The sequence below is a fragment of the Eurosta solidaginis genome, chromosome 5, assembly GCF_040869045.1.
Source record: "Eurosta solidaginis isolate ZX-2024a chromosome 5, ASM4086904v1, whole genome shotgun sequence".
NCBI lineage: Eukaryota > Metazoa > Arthropoda > Insecta > Diptera > Tephritidae > Eurosta > Eurosta solidaginis.
The window spans coordinates 2,136,113-2,161,132 of record NC_090323.1 but is presented as its reverse complement, the minus strand read 5'-3'; the positions used below and the strand labels follow the sequence as shown (position 1 = coordinate 2,161,132).

General features: G+C 36.3%; 2 protein-coding genes across 10 annotated transcripts in view; one reads left to right on the top strand and one right to left on the bottom strand.

Moving 5' to 3' along the window:
• Syn1 (Syntrophin-like 1) overlaps positions 1-5,039 on the bottom strand; it is a 352,920-nt gene extending 347,881 nt beyond the window's left edge. For both annotated transcript variants that reach the window (XM_067757556.1, XM_067757557.1), the window contains exon 1: positions 4,251-5,039. The gene's annotated coding sequence lies outside the window, so the exon portion shown is untranslated. The remainder of the gene's footprint in view (positions 1-4,250) is intronic.
• A 4,586-nt stretch (positions 5,040-9,625) lies between these two features.
• LOC137233610 (cationic amino acid transporter 2) lies at positions 9,626-24,626 on the top strand. Of its 8 annotated transcripts, none has more exons than XM_067756766.1 (6): positions 9,626-9,814; positions 9,938-10,151; positions 19,780-20,147; positions 21,957-22,217; positions 22,279-23,064; positions 23,131-24,626. In XM_067756766.1, the coding sequence occupies exons 2-6, from the start codon at positions 10,126-10,128 to the stop codon at positions 23,565-23,567; spliced, it is 1,878 nt and encodes a 625-aa protein (XP_067612867.1). In that variant the 5' UTR covers positions 9,626-9,814; positions 9,938-10,125; the 3' UTR covers positions 23,568-24,626. The 8 variants fall into 8 exon arrangements, with proteins under 8 accessions (XP_067612867.1, XP_067612866.1, XP_067612865.1 ...); XM_067756765.1 differs by having other exon boundaries at positions 9,626-9,867; XM_067756764.1 differs by having other exon boundaries at positions 9,626-10,151.
• Positions 24,627-25,020: the final 394 nt, after the last annotated feature.

Here is a 25,020-nt window from a genome sequence, read left to right as displayed (position 1 = left end):
CATACCTCTTATGTCTGCCTCCCAGAGATCATCATTCACCTTTCATTTAAGGTTGTCCAAGTTTTTGAGCATTTAACAGAAATGGTTTCTTCAGCAATACTCCCGTCTTGCTGTGAAGTTGATGTTCTAACGACGTAAGACGACGTGTCATGCCAGTACTGAGCGCGGTCTTTTGACATGCCTGTAGCTAAAAAGGACGAAGACGCTTTGGCCAAGTAAATATTTTAATCGGGGAAGCGAGAGACCTCCACTGAATTGGGCGAGGCATATGGAAGAAGATTTTACGTCCCTTGGTGCTCCGAATATCGCGAAACAGCCAAGTCGCCCAGACGACTGAGCGCCAATTAATGGTGAATGAAGTTACACTTGCCTCTCTATCGGAGCAAGAAGAGTGATGTTGTTATCGTCAAGTAATTTCAACTTATTTACATTTCAAGTCCTAAGCTTTTGTCCGGGCTTGTCGTTTTAGCAAAATAGCTCCTGGCACCCTGACATCATTTCTGCTCGCTTTCCGATAAAAATGAACTGAACAAAAAAAGAATTTATATCATTCATTGCCGATGTATAGCAATCAACGCACATTGTCTGAGTAATTGATATCTAAACAACGCTCAAGGCCAACAGAAAAAGAACACCAATAACAACGCTATAATATAACGATTTGACAATTCTAGTAAACCTTGGCCACATTTTTGCACTAACACAACGCAATTCAAACCCTAACCAATAGCTCCAACGCCTCAAAACAATCACTAACCGGTTATTGCATGGAAAATTGCAAGTCTCTCATTTCCCGCCTCCCACACCACATACTGACAAACAGACAAGTGCAGTAACAAACGCCGAGACAAAATAACCAGCAGACATTATGAAGAATGAAAAAGGATATCGAAGCGTAAAGGCGAAAGAAAATGTCAACGAACGCAGCGCCGACGACGAGGACAAAGGCAACTCACCAGCCAGCTTGGTAGCATTCAGACACAGCTGCAACCAAAGCGTTTCCTGACAGCTTGCCTGCAACTGAGGTAGAAGCTATATCTTGCAAAAAAACAAAGCCTGATTTTTGCTGTAATGGGGAGCGAAAGAGGGAGGCGCCCAATAAAAAGTCATGAGGGCTGGCAGCCGGCTTGTAAAATTTTGCGATTACATACTTTTAATCTATGTGCTTATGTATATATTTAAGTGTAATGTAGACAACTCAAGGAAAGAAAGAAAGAGGCAATGCAATGCTAGTGAAGACAGCAAACGGAGTAGTATGAAGCACACGAGAAGTAAAAGCAAATAACTTACGAGCATAAATGTGCAGATATGAGTAGGGCACAAAGTGGAGATGTGAAGCAAAGGTGGCTCGCATGAGTAAACGAGGAATGTATGGGGTTTGTTTTGTTTAAGCCGTTTGCCGCATTATGTAGATGCTTATGTTGTTGCTTTTGTTGTTGTAGTTATTAGTGGCTAGCAGAATTTGTAGACAACAACGTAGTTGTAGACACATCAGGAGCGGCGCCACGGGATTTCACGCTAAATTACGCAGTGTAGATACAGCAACAACAACAACACCAGCAACCAAATATGAATGAATGAAAAGCTCGTCAGCTGCTTTGCGCTTGTGTGCGTATGTGCGATTTATACCGTTTGTATGCGAATTGTTGGTGTGCGTGTATGGACATAGGACGCGAGTGATAGATTTTACATTAACGCAAAAGCGTTGCCATCTGTTTTCGAAAATTTAAAAAGGCTTTGTAGCATATAAGTAATTGCATATTGATGGCCGGGCGTACGAATTATGTAAATTAATTTATTAAATCTTCCCAAATTCCTTTACCGAGGTTATAAATACATAAGAAAGAATATATTACAACATCAAAGCTACAATATGCCTTGACGTTCAAAAATCACAATGTAAAATTACGTTTCAGGTTACGTATTTGAAGTGCGATGTACCTACGAGGAAATTCAGGCCGAGCTTCTCTTTTAATTTGTGTTGTGCTCCATTTAAATTTTCCTACAAATTGGCGGGTCAGGACCTACATGTTTTACGACGACCCCAAACGGTATCTGCAAGGCAAATAAGTTTTCATGAGAAGCTTTTTATGGCAGAAATATACTGGGAGTGTTTGCCAAATTACTGCCGAGGGGCGATACCGCATAGAAAAATTGTTTTCTAACTTAAAAAACTTGTTTCTGAATGTTGATGTACGTTTGCTCAGGAATTGAACCCAAGATCTGCGGTGTGGTAGGCGGAGCACGCTACCACCACACCACGGCGGTCGTCTACAGGTCATAACTACACCTTAATCACAAGGCTTTGGGATCCAAACTCAGACTTTTAAAAAAACTTAAAGAAGAGTGTGCAACGCCCAAAAAGATGTAAGCAGTGTGCCTTTCTGTAAGCTATACTTTTGTGGATCTAATTAAGAATTATGAGAATTAAGCAATATACAATGCCTTACTGAGCCAGCTGACAAGTTGATCTCAAAGCATTTGAGTTTAAGTAAGTTCTCCTAATGAAACTTTTTCTTATAAGGCCAGACACGACTCAGTGCAGATTTCCCATTTTCTCTGCTTCCAATGCAGGCGTCTATGGGAATATTTTCTTGGTCGGACCGCCTTTGTCCATACGCATTACCTGACCTAGCCAGCGAGCCGTTGGGCCGTACGGACGGTGTAGGATTATGTAACAACTGTTGTTTAACCTGGCACCGTATCGACTTCAGCCATCGGGGCCCACAAATCGCAACCAGCAAAGCTTATAAAAAGCTCGTTATCTCAGGTGCGCCTAGAAGCAGAACAAATTTCTAAAGTAATTAAAGGTGCCCCTTAACCTATGCAAATGTTCAGTTTGCCCGCAAGATATTTGACATAAAATTAACTGACTACTTTTAGCAGAATAAATATTATTACAATTTTTCCCAAGTCTAGTCTTTTTTCTCATCAGCGGTGCTCTCAAAGGAAACTACTCGCCTTTCATATACATGTCAAGTGAGCGCAGAAACTGAGATTCGACAAGCAGGAATTAAGTTCTTCATGCAGCGACTCTCGCTCATATTCTAAGCTCAAACTTTCGTTTAAAATTGTCCTTACACACCCCTGCACTTGTACTCACAGCGCGGAATCATAGCATAATACGGGCTTACCCCACCCTGAAATAAATAATTTCGAACGAAGATAATCCAGACGTGAGCAAGTTCCGATCATTCATAATCCTGAACGCAGACGGAAAATTCCGACAAAAAATGAACACGGCCTAAAATCAATTTAAAAACTGCTTAAATTTTAACACACCCCTGTATATTCCGTTACCACAGACATTTTTCTGAATTATATCTTGCCAGCATTATAAGGTGCACACCTTTGGACCATCAAAGAGGGCATGCGAGTGTCCTCTAAATACAATTCAAATATTCATCTGGCAACGCCAAGCATGAAATTAAAATATAACTTCAACGGTTGTTTATTAACTGAGAACGGACCACTAGCAACTCTCTACGGAGAGTTTTTCTCAATTAACGGCAATGCCATGATTACCACCCACATTGTATAGAATATCACACACTCTTTGGAGAGTTTGCGAACAGCTTTGATAGAACAACGGAATTTCTGAAATGATGACTGATGGTGGCGAATAGACCTCAAACATATTCTGAAGGAGGATACAATAATACACTTAAAAATATTTAAGGTAAAAAATAACAAACAAAACATGGCAACTAAAATATTCACGAAAAGGGCTGTCGGCGGTATGTCTGAAGTTAATTAAATATTGTAGTAATAGCAAAATGAAATTTTTCGACAAATCGTAAGTGCAAGCCGCGACGCTCTGTTCCTTAAATATAGAAACCTGCATCCTAGACTAGTTCTTTTGCATATATGTAGTTCACAAGGGACTGTCATTCTTTTCCTCGCATTTCAGCTGAAGTTGGCGATTTTCATGTGGTTGTTGTTGTGTTGGTACCCACAAAAAAAATTGTGCATCACCGGGGCGGTAGCCACCGGGTGTTCTGCGCAAAAATACTATGGATCGCACCCCCGGTTTCGGAAGTACTCGACGGTCTTTTTTCGGTTTTTCGTTAATATCTTTTGAACTGGTAAAAAAAAGTTAACTTCCGCTTTCGGATTCTTGATCTAGACGTGAATACGCATCTATTGATACCTCACTCAAAAAAAGGCCCAATTTTAGGGTGGGGCCCCTAAACTGCACAATTACCAAAAGAACTTTTTAAAAAATGCTCGATTGCACTAAGTAGACTTACGTTTTATTCATTAGGTATTCGTTGTTTACAACCTGCTCCAGCGCCACCTCCTTTCTTTACTGAATTATCTGCTCCTTGAGCGCCTAGTTATATGCTACAGCAACGTACAATTGCAAACAATTCACCTCAATACACACATGATCTTTGGTGTTTTGTTAGTTTTAATTAAATCGTATTCTTTCCTTTAATTCCTTTTTCTCATATCATTATTATTATTATTTTGTCATCATAAATTAATGCAGCGGGCATGGCTTTACACAGCGCCTGCGCATCTTTTCGTTACTCCTTCACTTTCGGCATATTTCTTAAGCAATTACTTTAACACTTCATTCAAACACACCACTACAAGTACAAGTTTTAATTGTATGAGTTTACTTTTTTTTATAAAAATGCTTATTATTTGCATGTATTGGTATCCCAATCTATATGTATTTTTTATCTGCCTTCAAGCACACAATAAACTAAAAGCCAACAACAAATGCGTCTATATTCATTTTCTTTATTTCCACTAGCTCGTGTTTTCCCGGAAGTCCCTTGACGCCTTTTTGTTGTTGCAATAATTTGCACACTTTTCATTAAATTTGCTCCTTTGTTGGAAACTCGCACATTTACTTCTTTATTATTCTATTTGCTATTAATTGCACTCTCGCCCCCGGAACGCACACACGCAGCAAAAACATTTAAGAGGACTATTATCAGCAGTCACATTCAAACAAAAATCTTAAACTTTACTATTCAGTAAATTACCGACGCGACGCATTCCCTATTATTATTAACACATCCTTTAACAGCGAGTCTTCGCTCGCAACTGAGTTCGTGCTGAGTTGCGTCTTCTCATTTTAAATCTTCAACTTACCGCCTGATAGCTGTCGAAAGCTTTGATGATGATGAGCTTTCGTAGTGTGCGTTTGGGAAATTTGTAGACTTGCGTTGGTGCTCTCTTGAATCCTGTTAGAGGAGACCTGCGCTTTAGCTGCAATAGGGTTACCAAATGTTTTTTTTTTTTGAATGAGTTCACTCTGACATCTAAACAAATTAAAACTAAAACGAACATTCAACAAAATAAAAGTGGTCTAAACTCTTGATAAGACTAACAAACCGACATGAATTTGTAACGCTGTAATTTTTTAACTGGGGTGAGCAAATCTTCGAGTAATTAAGCCTGCACAAAAATTATATACAGTTACGTACAGCGACAGTTGCGCACAACAGTTTTTACTAATTACTCCACACAGGTGCTAATCGTCCGATGGCCACACTTGTAACATTAGCTGACTAAACAACATAAATTTAAATTAATTAATCAAAGGCTGCCACTATTTCAGATCCACCCGCGACTGAGAAAGTTCATAACGCTTTCCGTAGTTCCATAGTAGAGCCTATCACTATAAAAAAGTTGAAAAAAGGCCTCTTGGTTCAAATATTTACTTCTTGAAGATTTGAAATAGGAATGGAAGCATCGACATCGGACTTTCCTATACAACTTATCTATTTGATCTTTAATATATGTGAATTATATTTTGCTATTAAAGTATTTACTCAGGGCCAGTTCAATAAAAAAGTTTTCGACCTATCTGTCCATATGCGGCTTTTATTAACGTTTTCATAGTTGGGCATTCCAGTCAACATTGGAAATAAGACAGAAAAAAAACACAGAGAAAATTAGAAATTCGCTAGTTTTACATTGTTTCGAATTTTTTTAGCTCCGATGAAGTAAACAAAAAATCTAGGGACCGCCGTGGTGTTATGGTATCGTGCACTCCGAAGATCCTGGGTTCACCCCCCGAGCAAAGCAGCATCAAAATTTTAGAAACAAGTTATTTTCAATTAGATGAAAATTTTTCTAAGCGGGGTCATGCCTCGGCAGTAGTTGTCAAGCACTCCGAGTGTATTTCTGCCATGAAAAGCTTTCAGTGAAAATTCATCTGCCGTTCGGAGTCAGCATAAAACAAGTAGGTCCTGTCCCGCCAATTTGTAGAAAAAATTAAGAGAAGCAGGACGCAAATTGGAAGAGAAGTACGGCCTAAAATCTCTTCGCAGGTTATCGCCCCTTACATGTATTTTTAGTCCCTTAAAAAACTGCATGCTTAAAAAGTTCTGTGAAATCTTGCCAACTTTTAAAGTTATCAGAAATTTTTTAAAGAATTTATTTTGGTTATTTCTGTTAACTTTTCAAACGAATTTTTTCGTCCAGTAATAAAGAAAGCCAAAATAGGTTACGTTATCTACATTTTTCTCAAATGTTTTTCTTAAACCTTTTATTCAAGAAATGCTTTTTTTTCTGTCCTCCGACTCATTCTGGTTATTTCATTCATAGGGTATCTATCATTGAATGTACGCATAGCGGCAAAAACGCAATTATCAAAAGTGCTTTAGCATAACAATTTTAACAGAAAGCTCCAAGAAAGCTATTATAACACTCTTCAACAGTAATTTTGATGCAAGATCCAGAGCCATACAGTAAATCTTTTTCCATTGTATGCTAAAATATATTTTTGCTGTGGCCATTTGGATTGTGGACTATTTTAACTTTTTATTTCCCGTACAAAAGGGTCCTTTGGACGTTTTTTGAAAAAGTACAAAACAATTATATTTTTGAAGTCGATTGAGACTTAAAATATTGTACTCAGACCAAATATTAGTTCAAAGAATACTTAATAAAAAATTAAAAAATATGCAGCAACCTTTGTTAAACTTAGCCTTTAATATTCTTTTCCATATATCATGGGAATTGATGACTTATCCTTTCTAGGAAAGGTTTAAAAAGAACATTTTTCGAGGGGTGTTGAGAAGTAAAAATTTCTCTTCATAAAATTTTACTATCTGCCCTAAACAAAATATATCTCTCTGATACGTACTTTACCTCTATTTTCATTTATTGTAAAGAAAAGCAAACTATTTTGTATTTAAATTTAAAAATGGGAATGGTAATGAAATTTGCCCAAAAATATATAAATGTTATTTTGAGGATTTTAATAATTGTTACACAGTGTAATCTTATTGGAAAACTTTTTGTTCGCCTGTGATTAGGCTTCTTACATTGCAAAAACAAAGCTTTCTTCTCTTAGTATTAAGGTAAATTAAATAATTTGCCGGCAACTTCGGAATGTAATTGTGTTTGGTTACACTGGTTTTCAGCCAAAATGCACCAGAATCGCCATTATGAAATTCCTATGTAATCTCACCCCCTGATTTCGAAAATCAATGTTATTTTCAATTCCATGATAACGTTTTTGAGATATTTACGAATAACGGTTTTTTCAAAAAAAAAAAAAAAATTGGGTCCACTTAATCATATATATCTCAGGAACGAATTGAGCAATTCCAAAACTGTGTGAAGCTTTTAAAAGGTTATAAAATATTCGGTAACTAACTGATATACGAATACTAACACATATGTACCAGTTGGATAATTAAATATTAAATGGATATATTTACTTGAATGCTTATAACTTGCGTATTAGTCCATCGATTTTGTTGAATGAAAGCTCTTTTTTTTTGTAATAAAACAGACCTTTGAGAGAAAAAAACAAATCTGCAAAAAATTAAAAAGTTTTCGAGATCCTTCCTCGCAAAGTACACATTTTTTTATATTTTTACAAAAAAAATGGAAAAAATCCGTAATGATTGTTCGTTATCTCTGAATCTGCAGGGCCTAGCAGAGAGAGATATATATGATTAAGTGAACCTAATTTTTTTTTTTTTTTTGGAAAAAAACGTTATTCGTAAATATCTCAAAAACGTTACCATAGAATTAAAAATAACCTTGATTTTCGAAATCATGGGATGATTTTACATAGGAATTTCATAATGGCGTCTCTGGTGCAGAAAAAAAATTTTAATTTGTGATCCAGTGTTATCACATACATATATACATACACACAACCATGCAAAGAAAAATATGTTGGAGAATAGTCGAGTTTCTATCGAATTTAATTTTGTTTAAATTTCTTTCAGCTTCTACAGCAAAATTCCTCTTCTGATAGTATAAAATTTTGCTGATGCAATTCCCGCCAATAAAAAGTAAGAAAAAATAAGACTTTCTCGTGACCTCACATGGCACATGAGTCAATTGACCACATCGAATTTATATACCGCTCAATACTAATACAAAGAGAGCAATACAAATTATTCCAAGAGAACGGTAAGAGCAAACGCATATAGCGGCGTAGCCAGAGCACTAGAAAAAAACATACAAAATTTAAGTAAGAAATAGCTAATTTTCTATATATTTCCCTTCATTTACTCCTTTAAGCTTGGAGATATTGGGCCGTATTGACAGCGTAATGAAAAACGCGGAAACCCTTAAGAAACCAAATGTTTGCCCAAAAAGTAATACGTTTGAATTACGACATTGGTTGCCATAGATCGAACAGGCCCGCACTAGGTCGATCAGAAATGAAGAATTTACCTGCAGCTCATTCTCGGTATTCTGCGTACCAAAACTAATTCCCAAAGCATATGAAATCTGTATTCAAGTTTCACAAAAGTTAACCGGATATGCGCCTTCGTATTTCTCTCAACTTTGTATTTAGTTTCAACATTGTTGCATCCCAACTACTAGTCTAGTCATTCGATCACTGCAGCTTCTTTCAAGCTAAAGTTGCAACCATAAAAGACAGTGTGTATATAATCAGGCATGTAAGTACTCATGCAGCCAAGTGAATATCAAAACCAAACAGTGGTGCGGTCCAAAGCGGCACAAGCAAAACACTTGACCCAAATGGAACACGCACAATTATGAGCATTAGGGACCTTGGAGTTATTCAAGTTGCTGTTAGTTTGTTGGCAGAGGTTTTAGTCCTGAGCTAGCTCCTGAGATAAGCAGGTTCGGACACTATATAATGCAAGCTGGCGAAGTTTAGTTGACTAAATGTGATTCCAAGGCTCCCCACCGAACTTAGAACTACTAATCTTTATTTTGTTCTTGGTAAATGGTGTTTTGAAAGAACACTACACGATAATAATCTATTCAGAACATCTTTTGCGAATTAGGAAACATGGCAGCACCAAAAACAATATATGAATTACTTAATGAAAGTCAAAGTCAACCTTATGCAGAACTACATTTGTCCAATCGAGCAATGTTTTCCCAATTAGAAGCCACATCCTACCAAATATTCTTCTTTGTAGAAATGATATGTACTTTACTTTTTGTGCAAAACTCTTTCTCCGATATGGCAACTTTCTCATTCTCTTATTAGTTACTGCTTCAGTCCGTCACCAATTAGCTGTTTCTAATTAAATCTCTTTCACACTACTCTTTCAACTTGCCAGCTGTCAATGGTTAGAGTACAAGCGAACAAATGCAACCATGCAGATGTTCCGAAAAGTATCTACTAGATATCAGTTGATTTTTACATGCCAACCTAATAAAACCGCACTGCGTTTTTTTAGCGCACGCAAACAACCGGCGTTTTTTGCCCAAACCCAAATAAGCATGCGTTGCGACAATGTAAAGCATGTGTGCAAACGTCAAATCTAAATGTCACGCAGAACAAAAATTGGAAATGGAGTTAGGTTTTCACGCAGCAAGTTCAATTTGGGTTGCTCTCATTCAAGTTGTATGTGCCTGAGACATTTTTGACAGAAAATTACTTGCGTGCGTTTATATTAGGTTGGCATGTTAAGCAGTAATTTTTGTATCTATGTGTTTGCCTTACCCACCTTTGACGTATACCAACTAGTGAGTCTAGCATTCGTTTGTCACACGTCCAACGGTTAAAACGCATAGTATGAGAACGCTGCTTTCAATGCCGGTCCCCACGTCGCGTGTTTAGTGAACAATTCATTACTTAATCAATAAAAACAAACAAAAATCTATTTTAAATAAATTTAAGTGTTTTGATACAGAAAAAAGCAATTGCAAACAGCCATGGATGAGTTCCTGGAAAGTTGTGGGTGAGTTTTCATAAACCTCAAATTTCACTCTCCTTGGGTGAGTAAGGGCAGGTAAGGCATTCAATTTCACTTTGCCAACGTTGCAAATATGCGTATGTAAGTATTAAATTTATGTATGTTTGCATGCAGTAACTACAAGTAGATGAAATTTTTCTTCTTTTGTGCGCGTGCAAAATGCGACGATTGCATCTATTTTTATTCACGCGTTCTTAACTAAATTTGGTGATTGTGACGTATTCCCCCAAACAACAACAATTACTTAATATTTTCATTCTTATGATTGGTATGCCATGTGGACAGAAAGCATTGAATACGTACATTTTGTTGGATTAATTTAGTAAAATTGTTGAGCAAATCTCTCAATTTCAAAAGGTAAATTGAATATGGCATGAGCGAAAAGAAATAAAATTGAGAGAGAGAAGATAATGAGATTGCATTGTGGTTGCCACTTAGGTGAAGTTGTATACAAAGTAGGGTTTTTTGTTTCCGTTTTGGCATTTGCTTATTTAAAAGTTGTTCGATAAAGTGCAAAAAAACTTAAGTTAAAAATATAATAAATAATATGAAATAAAATGACCGCAGGCAAAATTTGGTCTCTCGGTACAGAAATCGATAAAAAGATGTTCTAGCTCCAATTCGTTTAAAAGCCTTCTCTTTCCAATGTGTATTCTTTTAATAAGGCCGTAGCTCTGGTACTAATGCCACATCGAACGAACCGTCCTCAAAAGCCAGGAGGAGTTTACACAAATCCAATTTACTGTGTTGGAGATTTATCTGTAAGATCGGTAGCATTATTGAGCTCTTTGTTGCACTCTAACAGGTCCACCACTGGGCTTCCGAAGGAATATTTTGCCACTAACTTCAGGTTCAATAGTCAGGTCATCAACTTAAGTCCTTTTCGTCATTGCGATGAATAAAAGAACGATATCGGTTCTTTTAGCTCGTCCCGCATCTGTTCCCTGTCTGCAGATCTCAAACTTTCGGTAGACAATTGTCAAAGGGGGAATCTGCAATCTATTGGAGTCACGTTCAAGAACTGCTTCGTTAGTGTCACAGCGTTTGTTCTCGACTTTCAAATAATTCAAAAGGTTTTTTAATTTATTTTAATTTTGTACTCACCGCTCAAAATGAGTACACGCTTTAAGGTCTAGTAGGGAGCTACTTAAATGGAACTGAAAAAATACAACGAAAGAGGCTGATAGCGTGACAGATATTTGTGGATGATGATTGATGAAACAAACCGCAATCTAGCCAATATTTGAGATAACAGAGACTTTTTAGAAGATATTTTCATAATTGTTTCAGGTCAAGAGGGACAACTGTAATAAGGGCAAATAATTGGAAGCTCATTCATAATTTTTAGGGCCTATTAATTCTCCTTGAAGTCGCAGCCCTGACATTGTGCCTTGAATAGTTGTTCAGACATACACAAAGGAAAAACCCTTAGTAATTTTGCACATCTTTAGAATTTCCGCCATTTCGCTCACACTTTTTCTTTTGGAATAAACAAGCAGGCCTACAAGCAGCAGATCAACCCCTTTCAATTGTTCTGCAGAGAGCTTTTTGAGCTAATGCTTCGAATTGCGTTGTAGTTTATTCAACAAGTTTACTTCTTCGTTTACATTTTATGGCGTACCGGTTATTTTATGTTGGTTTAATCTGCTTACTATTACTCCCCACCCTGGATTTTGCTCAAACATATTAACTTTGTTACTTGGGCTGAGTTATCAGTTACCCCAGTTCCACAGCCATCCTCTGCTTTGCCAAGATCGTTTCTAAGCAGCATCTGCAGTTGTTTAGACAGCAGAACTTCTTCAGTATTCACCGTTTGAGTACAGCCCTTTCATTAAACATCGCAGTCCTTAGCCTTCAATTTTGATTTTAAAATTGTGACAACCTTGAAACATCATCCCTTCAAAAATGTTTTGCTACTTCATAAGGATATAGAAGTAAGCTTTTCTTTCACAGAGCTTTTTATGTGACACTTTAATGCGTAAACAGTAAGAGCTTCAGCTAATATACTCACATACATATAAAAGCTTTAAATGTGTGCCTTTGGCTTCTTCTTCATGAAGCGAAGAACGATGCTTGTTAAGCCAACAATATCACCAGCACTGCTTTTTCGTATCGACAGTCGTCATAAGAAAATTTAGATACAGGTATAAGTACAGTTGCTTACATTAGAGTGTTCCGATTTCAATTATCAAAAATTGTTTGCTTGTTTAATGTTATTTGTTTTAAATCCGACTTCGAGAGATAGTCAGCAAATAATTAATATAGTTTTGCAGCCCCTTATATTTTATATATAATACTAGCTGCAGATTGCTGCTCTTTCAGATAAAAAAATTAGAAATCAGTACTTATTCGAAAAAGACTCTCCTTTCTGCATCTGTCTCGTTGTGTACCCCTTTTCGCCATCATATCGTTATAATTTTCTCTCAATCTCATTCTGATCCATGACAGAACGATACAAGGTGGCAGCATGGGACAGCTGAATATAAACTTTTTTTATTTATGGTTCCGCCATGTTCTGATCTTACTTGCTCCTCTCAGCTACCTCCCCTAACTTTCTTCCCTCCTTCGTTTGCATCTTTTTTTCTAAAGGTCCCTTCTCCTCTCCTTCTATCCTAACTTGTCCGCACTTATCAGCCTAGGCGAAAAGCTACATACGCACCAAATTTCAAGCACAACGCATCATACTGGGTCAGTCCTTGGTCCGCTTCCCTGAGAGAAGAGATATTAACCGAATCAAAGAGGTATTCATTTTCCAAATTTAAAGCAAATCACACTGTCAGCAAGATTTTTTAGAAAATTTGGGCACTAACCCACTTACAACTTTCAATCAAGTCGCTTAATTCGATTCGTAAAAGCTTTAAGGTTTTATTAGAAATTCACTATCAAACTTAATATGGTGATTTAGTTTCCTTAAGTTTTCTAATGTTCTTCGAAATTTTCGTAGGCTTTTCTTTATATCTCCATAAGAACCTTCATTTGTCAAAAATAATAAAAAAATAGAAAAAAATACACTCAGAGAAAAAATTGGTCTAAAACGAACAAAACAAGTTCAAAATTAAGAACATTCGTTGACAAAAGTCTGTTAAGTACGTTTTTTCTTAACTCGTGACCGATAGGCTTGTTTTAAGAACAGTTTATCCAAGCACACAGTTCGTATTTTATGACCAGTTTAGTATTGATGTGTGAACCTTCTGTGCTCATTTCAAGTACTATTTGGGCTTGATTTACGATTTCCCGTTCTCACATTTCGAGAAAGATTTGGGGTCGATTAACATTTTTCGGTCTCAATTCAAGAACGGTTCGTGCTTGATCTTTGGTGGGAGGGAAAGTACTTTTTTCAATAGGTACCCATTTATTTTTATTAATAATAATTTTTTTGTCATAAATAAAAAATATTCATAAGAACAAAATGTTTATTAAAATCCATTTTTTCATACATTTCTATTATTGAGAAATTATTCTTTTTATTAATGCAATCTGAATATATACGTAAAACATTTCATAACAAGTTTTAGAATTACCTGTGCATATGTGAATGGAACTGAACGAAAAATAAGAGTTAAAAAAATAGTACATAAAAAATTGTTTTAAAAAAATTCATAGTTTGACGGTGATCGAACTCGCGCCACACGATCACAACCGCAACGTCATAGCCGCTGGGCTACTACAACTGCTTGGTAGCTTTTTCCAAATGAATGTTGTATTTAACATTGTAGTGCACAGAATTGTACAGTTTCTTTTTTCTTGAAGTTAATTTAAGAACATTGTACTTAATTTAAGAACACTCGTTCTCATTAATAGAACATTTGTTCATAATGTAAGACCAGCTGTTCTCTTTTCAAGAAAATGGCGTCAGTTCAAGAACAAGGTTGTTGTTTTAAGAACAGGTCGTCCGTTTTTCAGGAACAAAAAAGTAAGAACATGAAGAGCTTGAATTGAGTCCGGTGGTGCTGTGTTTTAGAACGGCATTTTTCTCTGAGTGTAGGTCGATCCATTCAATCGAGATGTTATGTCCAACAAAAATGGGGACTCATATACTGATAAGCAATATATTTTAGCGAAAATTTTAAATTTCAATATTTAACTTACTAATTTGTTTATCTTTGTGGATGATGGTTAATTGAAAGCCTCGAACCCCCTTTAAATAATCAGCTTCCGATAAGAGAAGGAGAGTGCAAATTAATTAGGACAAATCTAAGCACTTTATAATCGATTAGCTTATTATATTCTGGTATCTTATCAGCTATTATTAGATATTTTTATAGCCAACTGTACTTGTGGTTTGTAGGGGAGCAATGGAATCGAGATAGATATATAGATGTCCATGCATCCGTTATCAAATTTGGTACACTGGCTTATCTAAACCCAAATAGATTGGTATTTAAAATGTAAGTAAATAGACGATAGCCAGGTTTATAAACGGCAATAATGGAAAAAAATTAATACTAACAAAGGTCTGAAATGTTGCAAGTATATCGGTAGTAAAATTAAAAAAAAATGTTTAAATGAGCAAGGCCGCTTTCTCTTTTAAGTAAAAATAAGCCACACAAAAATAGTTCTTTTTATTGAATGTTCATTTAAGGTTATCTAAAATCCTTAGAAAATAAGTCAGAGCACCCAGCTGGGTTTATAATATTCGGCTGCGTTCGAGCGTAGACTTTTCATCAGGAAATTTTTCTTAAGAAACACCCTAAATCTCAGTTAAGCATCTGTATATGGGGTATTCCATCCCATTTCGACCAATTTTGAACCCGACCCCTTTAGAATTGGCTGAAAGTTTTTCTTCTTTTTCTAGCTTACGAAAGACGTTTTTCAGAAGTTTTTAAAATTGTTTCATCCAACTCAAAAAAAGTTATGAATTTTTAAAAAAACACCGTTTTTGTTTTCAAAATACTATAACTTTTTCAAAAATTTACCGTTTGGGATCTTTTTTTTTTTGAATTTGTTTTTAAATGTACTTTTCGGAAAAAATTCAAAAAAATGTTTAGTTTTCTTTTTGTAATTTTTTAGTTTTTCGAGATTTTTCGAATTTCGCAATCATCCCCACTAATCCCGGAGTGGACCGAGAATTTTTTTTTTATTTAATTGAAAACAAAAACTTAATTTTTTTGTATTTTTTCCGAAAAGTACATTTAAAAACATATTTAAAAAAAAAATGATCCCAAACGGTCAATTTTTGAAAAATTTATAGCATTTTGAAAACAAAAACGGTGTTTTTTTAAAAATTCATAACTTTTTTTGAGTTGGATGAAACAATTTGAAACACTTCTGAAAAACGTCTTTCTTAAGCTAGAAAAAGAAGAAAAACTTTCAGCCAATTCTAAAGGGGTCGGGTTCAAAATTGGTCGAAATGGGATGGAATACCCCATATACATACATACATACACGTAAGAAAAAATTTGTGTTGCTCGGGATTCGCACGGGCAGCAATTGCTTGCATTATTTAAGCAAAACTCAAAGCTTAAAAACTTGCAGAAGTGTTTTAGACTTGGTAAAGTAAAGTAGAGTAAGAACAAAATTAGTGTGGCGGGAGAACGAAAATTTAAAAAGTGAAAAGAGGTATGTGCCAAGTTTTGAAAATTAAAGTACGAAAAGTTTCTTAAAAAAAATATATAAATATAAGATATCTTTCCGAAAAACAGCATTTAGAAGCCTTTTGAGAAAGTAAAGATAGAAATAAATAAAAAAAAGTTAATTCTTACTAAAAAATTTGCATAGAGTGTAAAGATTCTACTTGCAATTAAAAATTTTGAAGACTTGCTGCAAAACGTTGGGAACGTAAAGTGTGCGTCGCTTCAATTTTTTTCCAAAATTATTTTTCACTAAGCGTCAAATAAACACAATTTACTGATCGAGTTTTTGAATTCATAGTGCCTTTTTTCAGAGGTAAATCAGTAAAGAATTTGAATGCAAAAAAAATTACCACCAAAAATTTAAGTTCTTACTTTGTTTTAATTACGTGCAAAATTGATGACCCTGAGCATCGTTACGAAGGTCTTATTTACAGTGAGCTACAATTTTTTAACAGTTTTCATGGCTTGTGAGTACTTACTTAGTGAAGTTTAATTTTATCAATTTCCTCTCACTCACAGTGTTTCGGTTTGGGATTTAAATTTTTTTATTTTTAACTTAAGACATTTTCGTTGATGCTATGCACCCTCACCTTTTTGGCGATTCATTCTTACCACTCATCCTTTTCCAAGAGTATATAAATTCTTATATAAAATTTTCATAGACTTATCGGGGCTATTAATTTTAGTTCCATTTTATCTAATAAAATCACGTTTATATTTGCGGTTAAGGGTGTAAATGAATTGTAATTATAGCCGGCAACTTTGTAATGCTATATACAAGATATATCATTTATAAAGCTACAGTCATGATAATAATATTTGCAACTTAAGCTTGACAAACATGCAAATGTGTGTGCGTACCACGGAATAGCTTTGCACAAATCTTCTCAGAGATGAAAACATAGCTATAACGCAGAATTTAAGAATCATAAGTACACAGTACAACAAAATAAGAACTTTTTCTTACAACAGAATAACTATGGTAGTTTTCGTAAAATGCACAGATCAGTTTCGCCAAACATACAAACTAGACTAGCATGCCAGAGTTACACTTTATTTTCACTTAAAGATAAGGAGTTGACAAGGGTTATTTGGTTATATTGTAAAAATTGCGGCAGAGTTACAACAATGGTGTCCAAGAACATATTTCTACCTCCACAAAGCTTAATATTTCATGCAAACACTTCAACACTCCTTTCATAATATTTTTACACCAGAAATGAAAATGTTGATTCAATCTTTTGCAACATGTTGCATCAACACATAGCAGCTTTGAAGCCTGCGAGAATAATGTGAAAAAGTGGTGGAAGGAGAAATGATGGAACTTCTAAGTGTTAGTATGATACACATGTTATTTAATTTATAAAGGCCTTCAGGATTCTACAAACATGGCCTAAGGATACCTCTTGACCTGTTAAACACTTAAATGCAAATTATACGTAAGCTAGATGAGCTCCACAAAGGGTTTGTTAAGAAAAATTTACCTATGCGATGTCATCTTTCAGAATAAGACAATTGTTACTTTGGTAAACAAATTGCGGTTGTACAGTGTTATTGTCACTTTTGAAACTTATAAATATGACAAGCTCGAACACGAGAACAGAGATTGTGGTTGTGGGCCTCAATCAATAGAAGAATGTGCACAGAAGAATGTGTGTGTTCTGTTCATTCTATTATGCAGGGATGCACCTTAACGTTAAGCTAATCGTTTATCAAAAAATTTCCACCGTTTCCGTTGAAACACTTCGAAATATTATCGATAAAGAAATTATCAAGATAAATTGTATCTCGTTTTTATCCGAAACGAAAGCTTTCGTTAACGTTAAAAACGTTAACAAAAACGTGATACTTTATGTTTGAATTGTGCTGGCAATGCTTTAGCCATTGTGAAGCCGTAAGGTGGTAACAACGAGCGCACATACACACACAAACTCCATATAATTTGTTTGTGTAATTCGTTGGTGGTAATGTCAAAAACACTCTGAGAAATGTTCGTACTGTCAAAATTCATGAGAAAAGTTGCAATCAGCTTGGCTATTGCTTTCACCTTTAATGACTCCGCCATCAATCAGCTTTGCCAGCATAGTTTGAAATTAATAATGAACATAAACGATTTGATTCCGTTTTGATATGGCAGAAAACGAAACGAAATCATTTCGTTAATTTGACGTTTTTAACGTTAATAAACGAAACGAAATGACTTTGTTTCGTTTATTAACGTTAATTATCGTAACGAAATGATATCGGTTCGTTGGTTAAGCATGCCTGCTATTATGGGCTGTGGTTTGTGAAGCTGTTGCTACCGAGTGGTTGCCTACACAGATTACCTTGCAATCCATGTCAGGGGTGGACATTAGACTGGGTCGATTCATTAACAGATATCGCGCCATCGATTTTTCGATAGGATTTGGGCTCAGGAAAAAAAGTTCCACTACGCATACCCAAAAAATAATTTTCGAGCCTTCGAAAAAAAATGGCGAAAGAGTAAATTTTTCGACCAAAACACTCCCCAAAACCGAAATAATATTTTTCTTTTTTTTCAAAAAACTGTTATCGCCAACGTTTTTACAATAGTTTTTTGAAAACAAAAAATAAAATATATTGTGTTTTGGGGAGTGTTTGGTCGAAAAATTTACCCTTTTGCCATTTTTTTTCGAAGGCTCGAAAATTATTTTTTTGGTATGCGTAGTGGAACTTTTTTTCCTGAACCCAAATCCTATCGAAAAATCAATAGCGCGATATCGGTTTACTTTCGTCCATACAAATCGACCTAGGTTAGTGGACATCCTTCACGATTGGGGCGTTTCCACAGCTATTATTGCTAAGGAATTTAACATCTACTCGTATAGTCAAGCCATAAATATCCATCAGCTCAAGTGTCTGACCACACTTAAGAGAATCTAGGCATCGGAACGGGCAACTGTTATGCGATTCCTTTAACCCAAATCTACACAACTAAACAAAACATAGCGCATTGGAAGAAACTCGAAGACCACACCGCTAGCACCTCAAGTAGCGAGATCCTTATGGACAGCAGTCCAGCGTGCCTGCAAAATCATATGGTTCCTCAAGCCTCCTTTATACTTGGTGATTTCCGTTCCGGCAGGTCAATGTTCAATCTGAGTCCGTAAGAAACCCATTCTGCTGGAGATGCATTTAATAATGACCAGTTGGAATTATGTAGTCACTTCATATTCGACTGTACGACATGACAAGGTTCGAGATCAGTCTTTTTCGAAATTATATTATTGAAAAACTAGAACACCGACCAGTTCATAAAAGCGACTGGTTTGTGTATTGGATAGATTCTATGTACTTAGGTTGCATGCTGATGCCCTCCAAGGTACCACGTGAGAGTTTAATCTATGCCCAATTAAAAAAATATGTTGAGCTGATACTTCTTTGATGGGAACTTAAACAATTTGGTCTGTCCTTACCCTAAAGCATATGCAGTCAGTATAATGGTACTTGAGCTTTTTTGTTTCTCAGTTGCTCACTTCATTTTTTTGTAAGGCAAATGTTTTGCACTTCACTGTCGTTATTCAACAGTGATTGTGGTTTCTTCAATTTTCACATCGACCTCAGAACGTGCAAAAATGCTTCCATGCGCCAACTGCATTTTTTTCTTAAACAACAAGGAAAAATATATTTCGATAACTATTAATTTTATTATAGAACAGAAATAGCTTAACGGTTAAATAAATAATTGTTTGAAAGCACAGTTATAAAAAAGTGTCTTCTCATTTTTTGAAATACTAAGCCGTAGTTACAGCACATCGTTTTTTCATGAACACATTTCTTCACCAAAGTAGCAAAATCCCTGAAATATAGGTACTTGGTTGAAAAACTGCACTGGATCATGCATTTATTGGAAAAACATAACCCACATTCTGCGGCTCTAAATGTGAGACAGACTTAAAATACTAAAATATACTCAAAAATTTAGTGTCAACATGCCAATGCACAAGCGTAGTCAATATCGTAATAAACTTATATAACTTTCCTCTCTTTTCTTCTCCTTCAAAACTCCTTCTCAACAGAATGCCGACACGCAGCATATCCGGTGCATATAATGTGCTCACACGTCGCAAACCCATGGAGGATACAACCGAATCAAAATTGGCCAAAGTACTTTCGGCATTTGATCTCACAGCGCTTGGCATTGGATCAACTTTGGGTGTCGGTGTTTATGTGCTCGCCGGTGAGGTCTCCAAAACATATGCTGGACCTGCCGTAGTTATAAGTTTTCTCATCGCTGCCATTGCTTCAATATTTGCTGGTCTCTGTTATGCCGAATTTGGAGCGCGTGTGCCGAAAGCGGGTTCTGCATACATTTACAGTTATGTGACGATTGGTGAATTTATGGCTTTCATTATTGGCTGGAATTTGATATTAGAATATGCAATTGGTGAGTTTCAAAGTAAATAACTTAAGAAGTTTAAACAATTTAAAAAAAAAAATACTTTTTTGAGAATTCAATTCCTTTTTTCTATTTACCGGCTTTCTAAACATTGCACCCATATTTTCACTTTTCTTCATAATTTGATTTCGATAGCCATTTGCCTTCGTACTACCCTTAATTGATTGTAATTTATGCCGCGCTCTTCAATTTAATATGACACTCATACATACATTTGTTCTTATAAGTTTTTTTGTTGGCGACATGGCTTTACAAAACAAAAAAATCGGTGGGTCCTTGTCCCTCTATTCAACGTATTTTTCTATACTCCACCAAAACTTTTGACTCCGACAGTAACACCAAAATTGTTCTTGTTGTTGTTGTATCCACAAGCACACCACTTGACCTCTCAAACCTTCGTGTCCGTGAGTTTAAATCTCCTTTTATGATAATCATGCCTACAGCTGAAATATTCTAAGCCCCTTAACCCGCTTGGGATTAACCATCTAAATTCTTGAAATATCACAGCCTTCAACTCTTTTCTTCTGGCTTTCATTACTTGTCAAATTTCTCTTTCCCTACTTACAAAGAGCAGGCATCGAAAGCCTTTAAACTTACGTGGGAACCTTTCACGAAACAAACTCCAACTGTTTTTTAATCGGTATCTGTGATACTCCTGTTCAGCTTTTCCTCCCGATGGTTGTTAGTAGTCTAACTGGCGTCTCTAGGGTCCAATCATTCCATCAGAGCACTGAGTGGCTATTTGGTACCTTGGATTAGCTACTTTGCATTGGTCGTGTAAGTAATCTTTATAGGGTTATCCGTCAAAAGGCCATCAACGTTTATAATACCCCCAAAAATCTTCAAGGTGCGCCACAAATGCTATTATATTAATGGTCGGAAAATGAAAGAGAAGATGATCTTTTACTCTTTCTTCCGCCATATAAGATAGAGAAAATAGTGCGTTTTCCCTTTTAAAGAGATATTTAAATAATTCTGGTTTTAGGGCTAGTTGAAGAGCTGCGTTGAGTTGCCTTTTTGCACAGGCTTCGTTATATGTTTCATAATGGTCTATTGAGCAGGACTCTACTGTCCGTCTTCCTCTTAACTTTGAACTCACATGAAGTATGTATGTCTATACGCCTGAAAACTGGAATCGAATTACCTGCTCAATATATTAAATTTGCTTTGGATTACTGAACCCCAAAGGTACGTAAAGTTAGGCAGGAAGTTAATCCTTTTTAGTGTGGATGAGTGTGCCTCAGAAACTATATTCGCGTCTCGAGTGTTGCAGTCTACAAAGCAGCCATATTTCGGGTTAAGAACCCCAGATTGATGTTGATGTGGTCAGTTCTTATTATACTAGGTCTACGAACCTTATGGCGGGCCATCATACTAGTAAGTAAGATCAGCCTGGGAGTTACATAAGGTGAAGTAAAAAACTATCCCCTCGCTTTCCCCAAAGCAGAATAACAGTGGCACTGGAGTCAGCTACTGGTTCGTGATTTAAACTCAGCAAATACGTGTGTATCACAGCACACACTCTTCACCATCACCGCCTAATTTAGATCTTTGATGCTTAATTGATAGCATCACAAGCTAACTCATATACACACATACATTTAACTATCGTTGTCCGTTTTATTGAGAAAGTTCAGGTTTATTGGCGGTTTAAGCCACCGTTATCTGGCTGTAGAGCGCAAAAGTGCAGTCAAATGAGTTGCGTATAACGTCTTTGCACATAAAATTAATTACTACAAATATTTTGAGTTTGTGTTTACATCAAAACTTATCATTTATTTGGTTTTTTTATTGCAGGTGGTGCAAGTGTCGTCAAGGGCCTCAGCACATATCTAGACAAGCTCTTCAATTATGCGATGCGCGATTATCTAAGCAAGAATTTCGCCATGAATATTGAGGGTCTCGGCGACTATCCGGATTTCTTTGCACTCATTGTAACGGTTCTTTTCGCCTTGGCCATTGCGGTGGGCGCCAAAGAATCGACGCGTCTAAATAATGTTTTCACATTCCTCAATTTAAGTGTTGTGCTTTTCGTCATCATTGCTGGGCTATTTAAAGGTACTAATTGTTTTAGAATATGCGATATGTTTTTAACATTGTTTATGATTCTTCTAATCAGTCTCCATCAGCAATTGGTCCATTCCGAAGTCCGAAGTACCCGAGGGTTACGGCAACGGTGGCTTTAGCCCTTACGGTCTAACCGGCATCATACGCGGCGCAGCCGTTTGTTTCTATGGCTTCATTGGTTTCGATTGCATTGCCACTGCCGGTGAGGAGGCGAAAAATCCAAAAAAATCCATTCCATTCGCTGTAGTCACATCACTCGCTACGATCTTTCTCGCTTACTTTGGCGTCTCAACTGTGCTAACTATGATGCTGCCTTACTTCGAGCAAGATGAACAAGCACCACTGCCGCATGTCTTCAGCCGCTATGGCTGGTGGGTAGCCGAATATTTGGTAACTATTGGAGCGTTGTGCGGTCTATGCGCCAGTATGATGGGCGCCATGTTTCCATTGCCTCGTATCGTTTTCGCCATGGCTTCGGATGGATTGTTGTTCAAATGTATGGGTGATATTAGTCAACGCTTCAAAACGCCATTCAAAGGCACTTTAATCACAGGTGTGCTCACTGGTCTTTTGGCAGCCATATTCAAGCTCAGCCAGCTGGTTAGCATTATGTCAATTGGTACTTTATTAGCCTATTCAATGGTGGCAAGTTGCGTGCTCATTTTGCGTTACGATGGTGAGGATCGGCGCGATTTACGTGCTATGGGAAATGGACGGCCGCTTGTAGATTATGGACAGACACGGAGCAAACTTTGGCGTCAGATGTTCAATACCAATAATATTACATTGGCGAATAAGAAAAGTGGCGGACTAGTCACTTTTATGATAACGATTTACTGTAAGCCGCCATTGGTTTCTATAAATGGCTATCACTAACAACTTGCTTTTATTGTACTTATTTCAGTTTGTTGGTGTTTTATATTCTCGCACTTCCTGCAAAAAGTCGAAATCGAACCCGAGAATATCACGCCAATTTACATCGTTTTGTTAGTCATCACAGGCTTACCTTTGCCACTCATACTTTTCATCATCTCACGCCAGCCACGCTCCAGTGCACAGCTGGCTTTCAAAGTACCAATGGTGCCTTGGTTGCCTGGTCTCTCGATATTCATTAACGTCTATTTGATGGTACGCCTCGATGTGATGACCTGGATGCGTTTTGGCGTATGGATTGCTATTGGTCTGTTGATTTATTTCACTTATGCTATACGTAATAGTCGACAACGTAAACGTGAAACACGTTTCGCATTGCCTGAAACGGCAGAGAGCAGTGAGTCAAGTCTGCCATTAAATAACGATTTGACGGAGGTGCCGCTCATTATTATGAAAAATACAAGTTAAAGCTTAAAATCATGTATCTGTTTTAGTAATTTATTTGTCAAAGACAAAGATAGACGTATATAAGTATTTCTGTAAAGAAGCTCGAACGATGAGAAGACAATTTTTATGTTACATTTAGCATTTAGTTAACATGGATATTATTTAAGATTAAGATCTTGGAAAACGCCGGAAACTCAACCAAAAAACTTTATTTATATTATTTATATTAAGTACTCGCAGATACGTAATCGTTCTTACTTTTATTATTATAAAAAATAACACCAAAAAAGTATTAAGACTTGGACTCATGCAGTAAAAAATCTCAGAACGAACGACTATCCTCTCACCTACTCGGATCTCCGCGCAAATGATCCGACGCCATTGGAGAGTGCTATCGAACTACTACGAACACTAAATTGTCTTCAGGCAAATTTTTCTAAAAAGTAAATGATATTTCTAGAAGTGTTTCTTCTTTAAATAACGATGCGAAGTATGCGGTCAGTCGATACCGATTCTACATCGTTTATAAAAAGTACTTAATTTTGCTTGGGAACCCTGATTAAACCAAATTCGTCGCACGATGATATATTACATGTTTAAAATAAGAATATAAAATTTCGTAAATTTTCTGAATTACGAGACACAATTCCGACAGAGGCAGCATCTCCTTAGCTCTAATTAGTGACAAGACATAATCCAGATGCATTTCAGTATAGCGAGGGTTGCACAATTGTTGGAATTGTCGTTAAAAGCTCATGAATGGTAGAGATCGTGTCTGAGTGGACGATGCTATAAACCCGTAGCTATTATTTACCATTCAAATATATTATAGTAGGCATATACAAATGTATCGTTATTTTACATATAATTTTTGTTAAAAGTTACTATTATTTTATGAGATGATGTTTAAAAACACTGTACTTATATGCACCCAATTAGTACTTAGTCTTAAAATTTTACGGCCGCTAGGTATTTAAATAAGTATTTAAGCAAATAAAAAATATTTATATACTATGTATTTATATTAGTTCAAAATTATTACCACCGAAATATAAAATCGCAACTGCGGTATTAGCAAGAGTACAAAGTTTTCCGTCAATAAACAATCGGCTAGGGAAAACGCCCCTAAGCAATTGAAACTGCCTCGGTACCATTTAATTCTTGTAGCAGCATAGATCGCAAATTCAGTCCCGATTTTTCAGTGCGTGTTCAAACTTAAGTTTAAGTTGACAGGAGCTTAACCTTGTCACTTTGGTCAAAAACATAAAATTTATCTGCTCAACTTAGTCTAAGCGGCCAAAGTGTCAGGGTTAAACTTTAGTTAGCTTAAACCGGAGTTCAAACTAGTACTGAAAAACCGAGCCTTATCTCGTACTGATAACCGTGCCTCAGTGACTCATATTTAAAGCAGCTGTGAAAGAGACGCAGATGCATTCACAGCCTGTCAGTCATGCCAACAACCGAACAAACACAG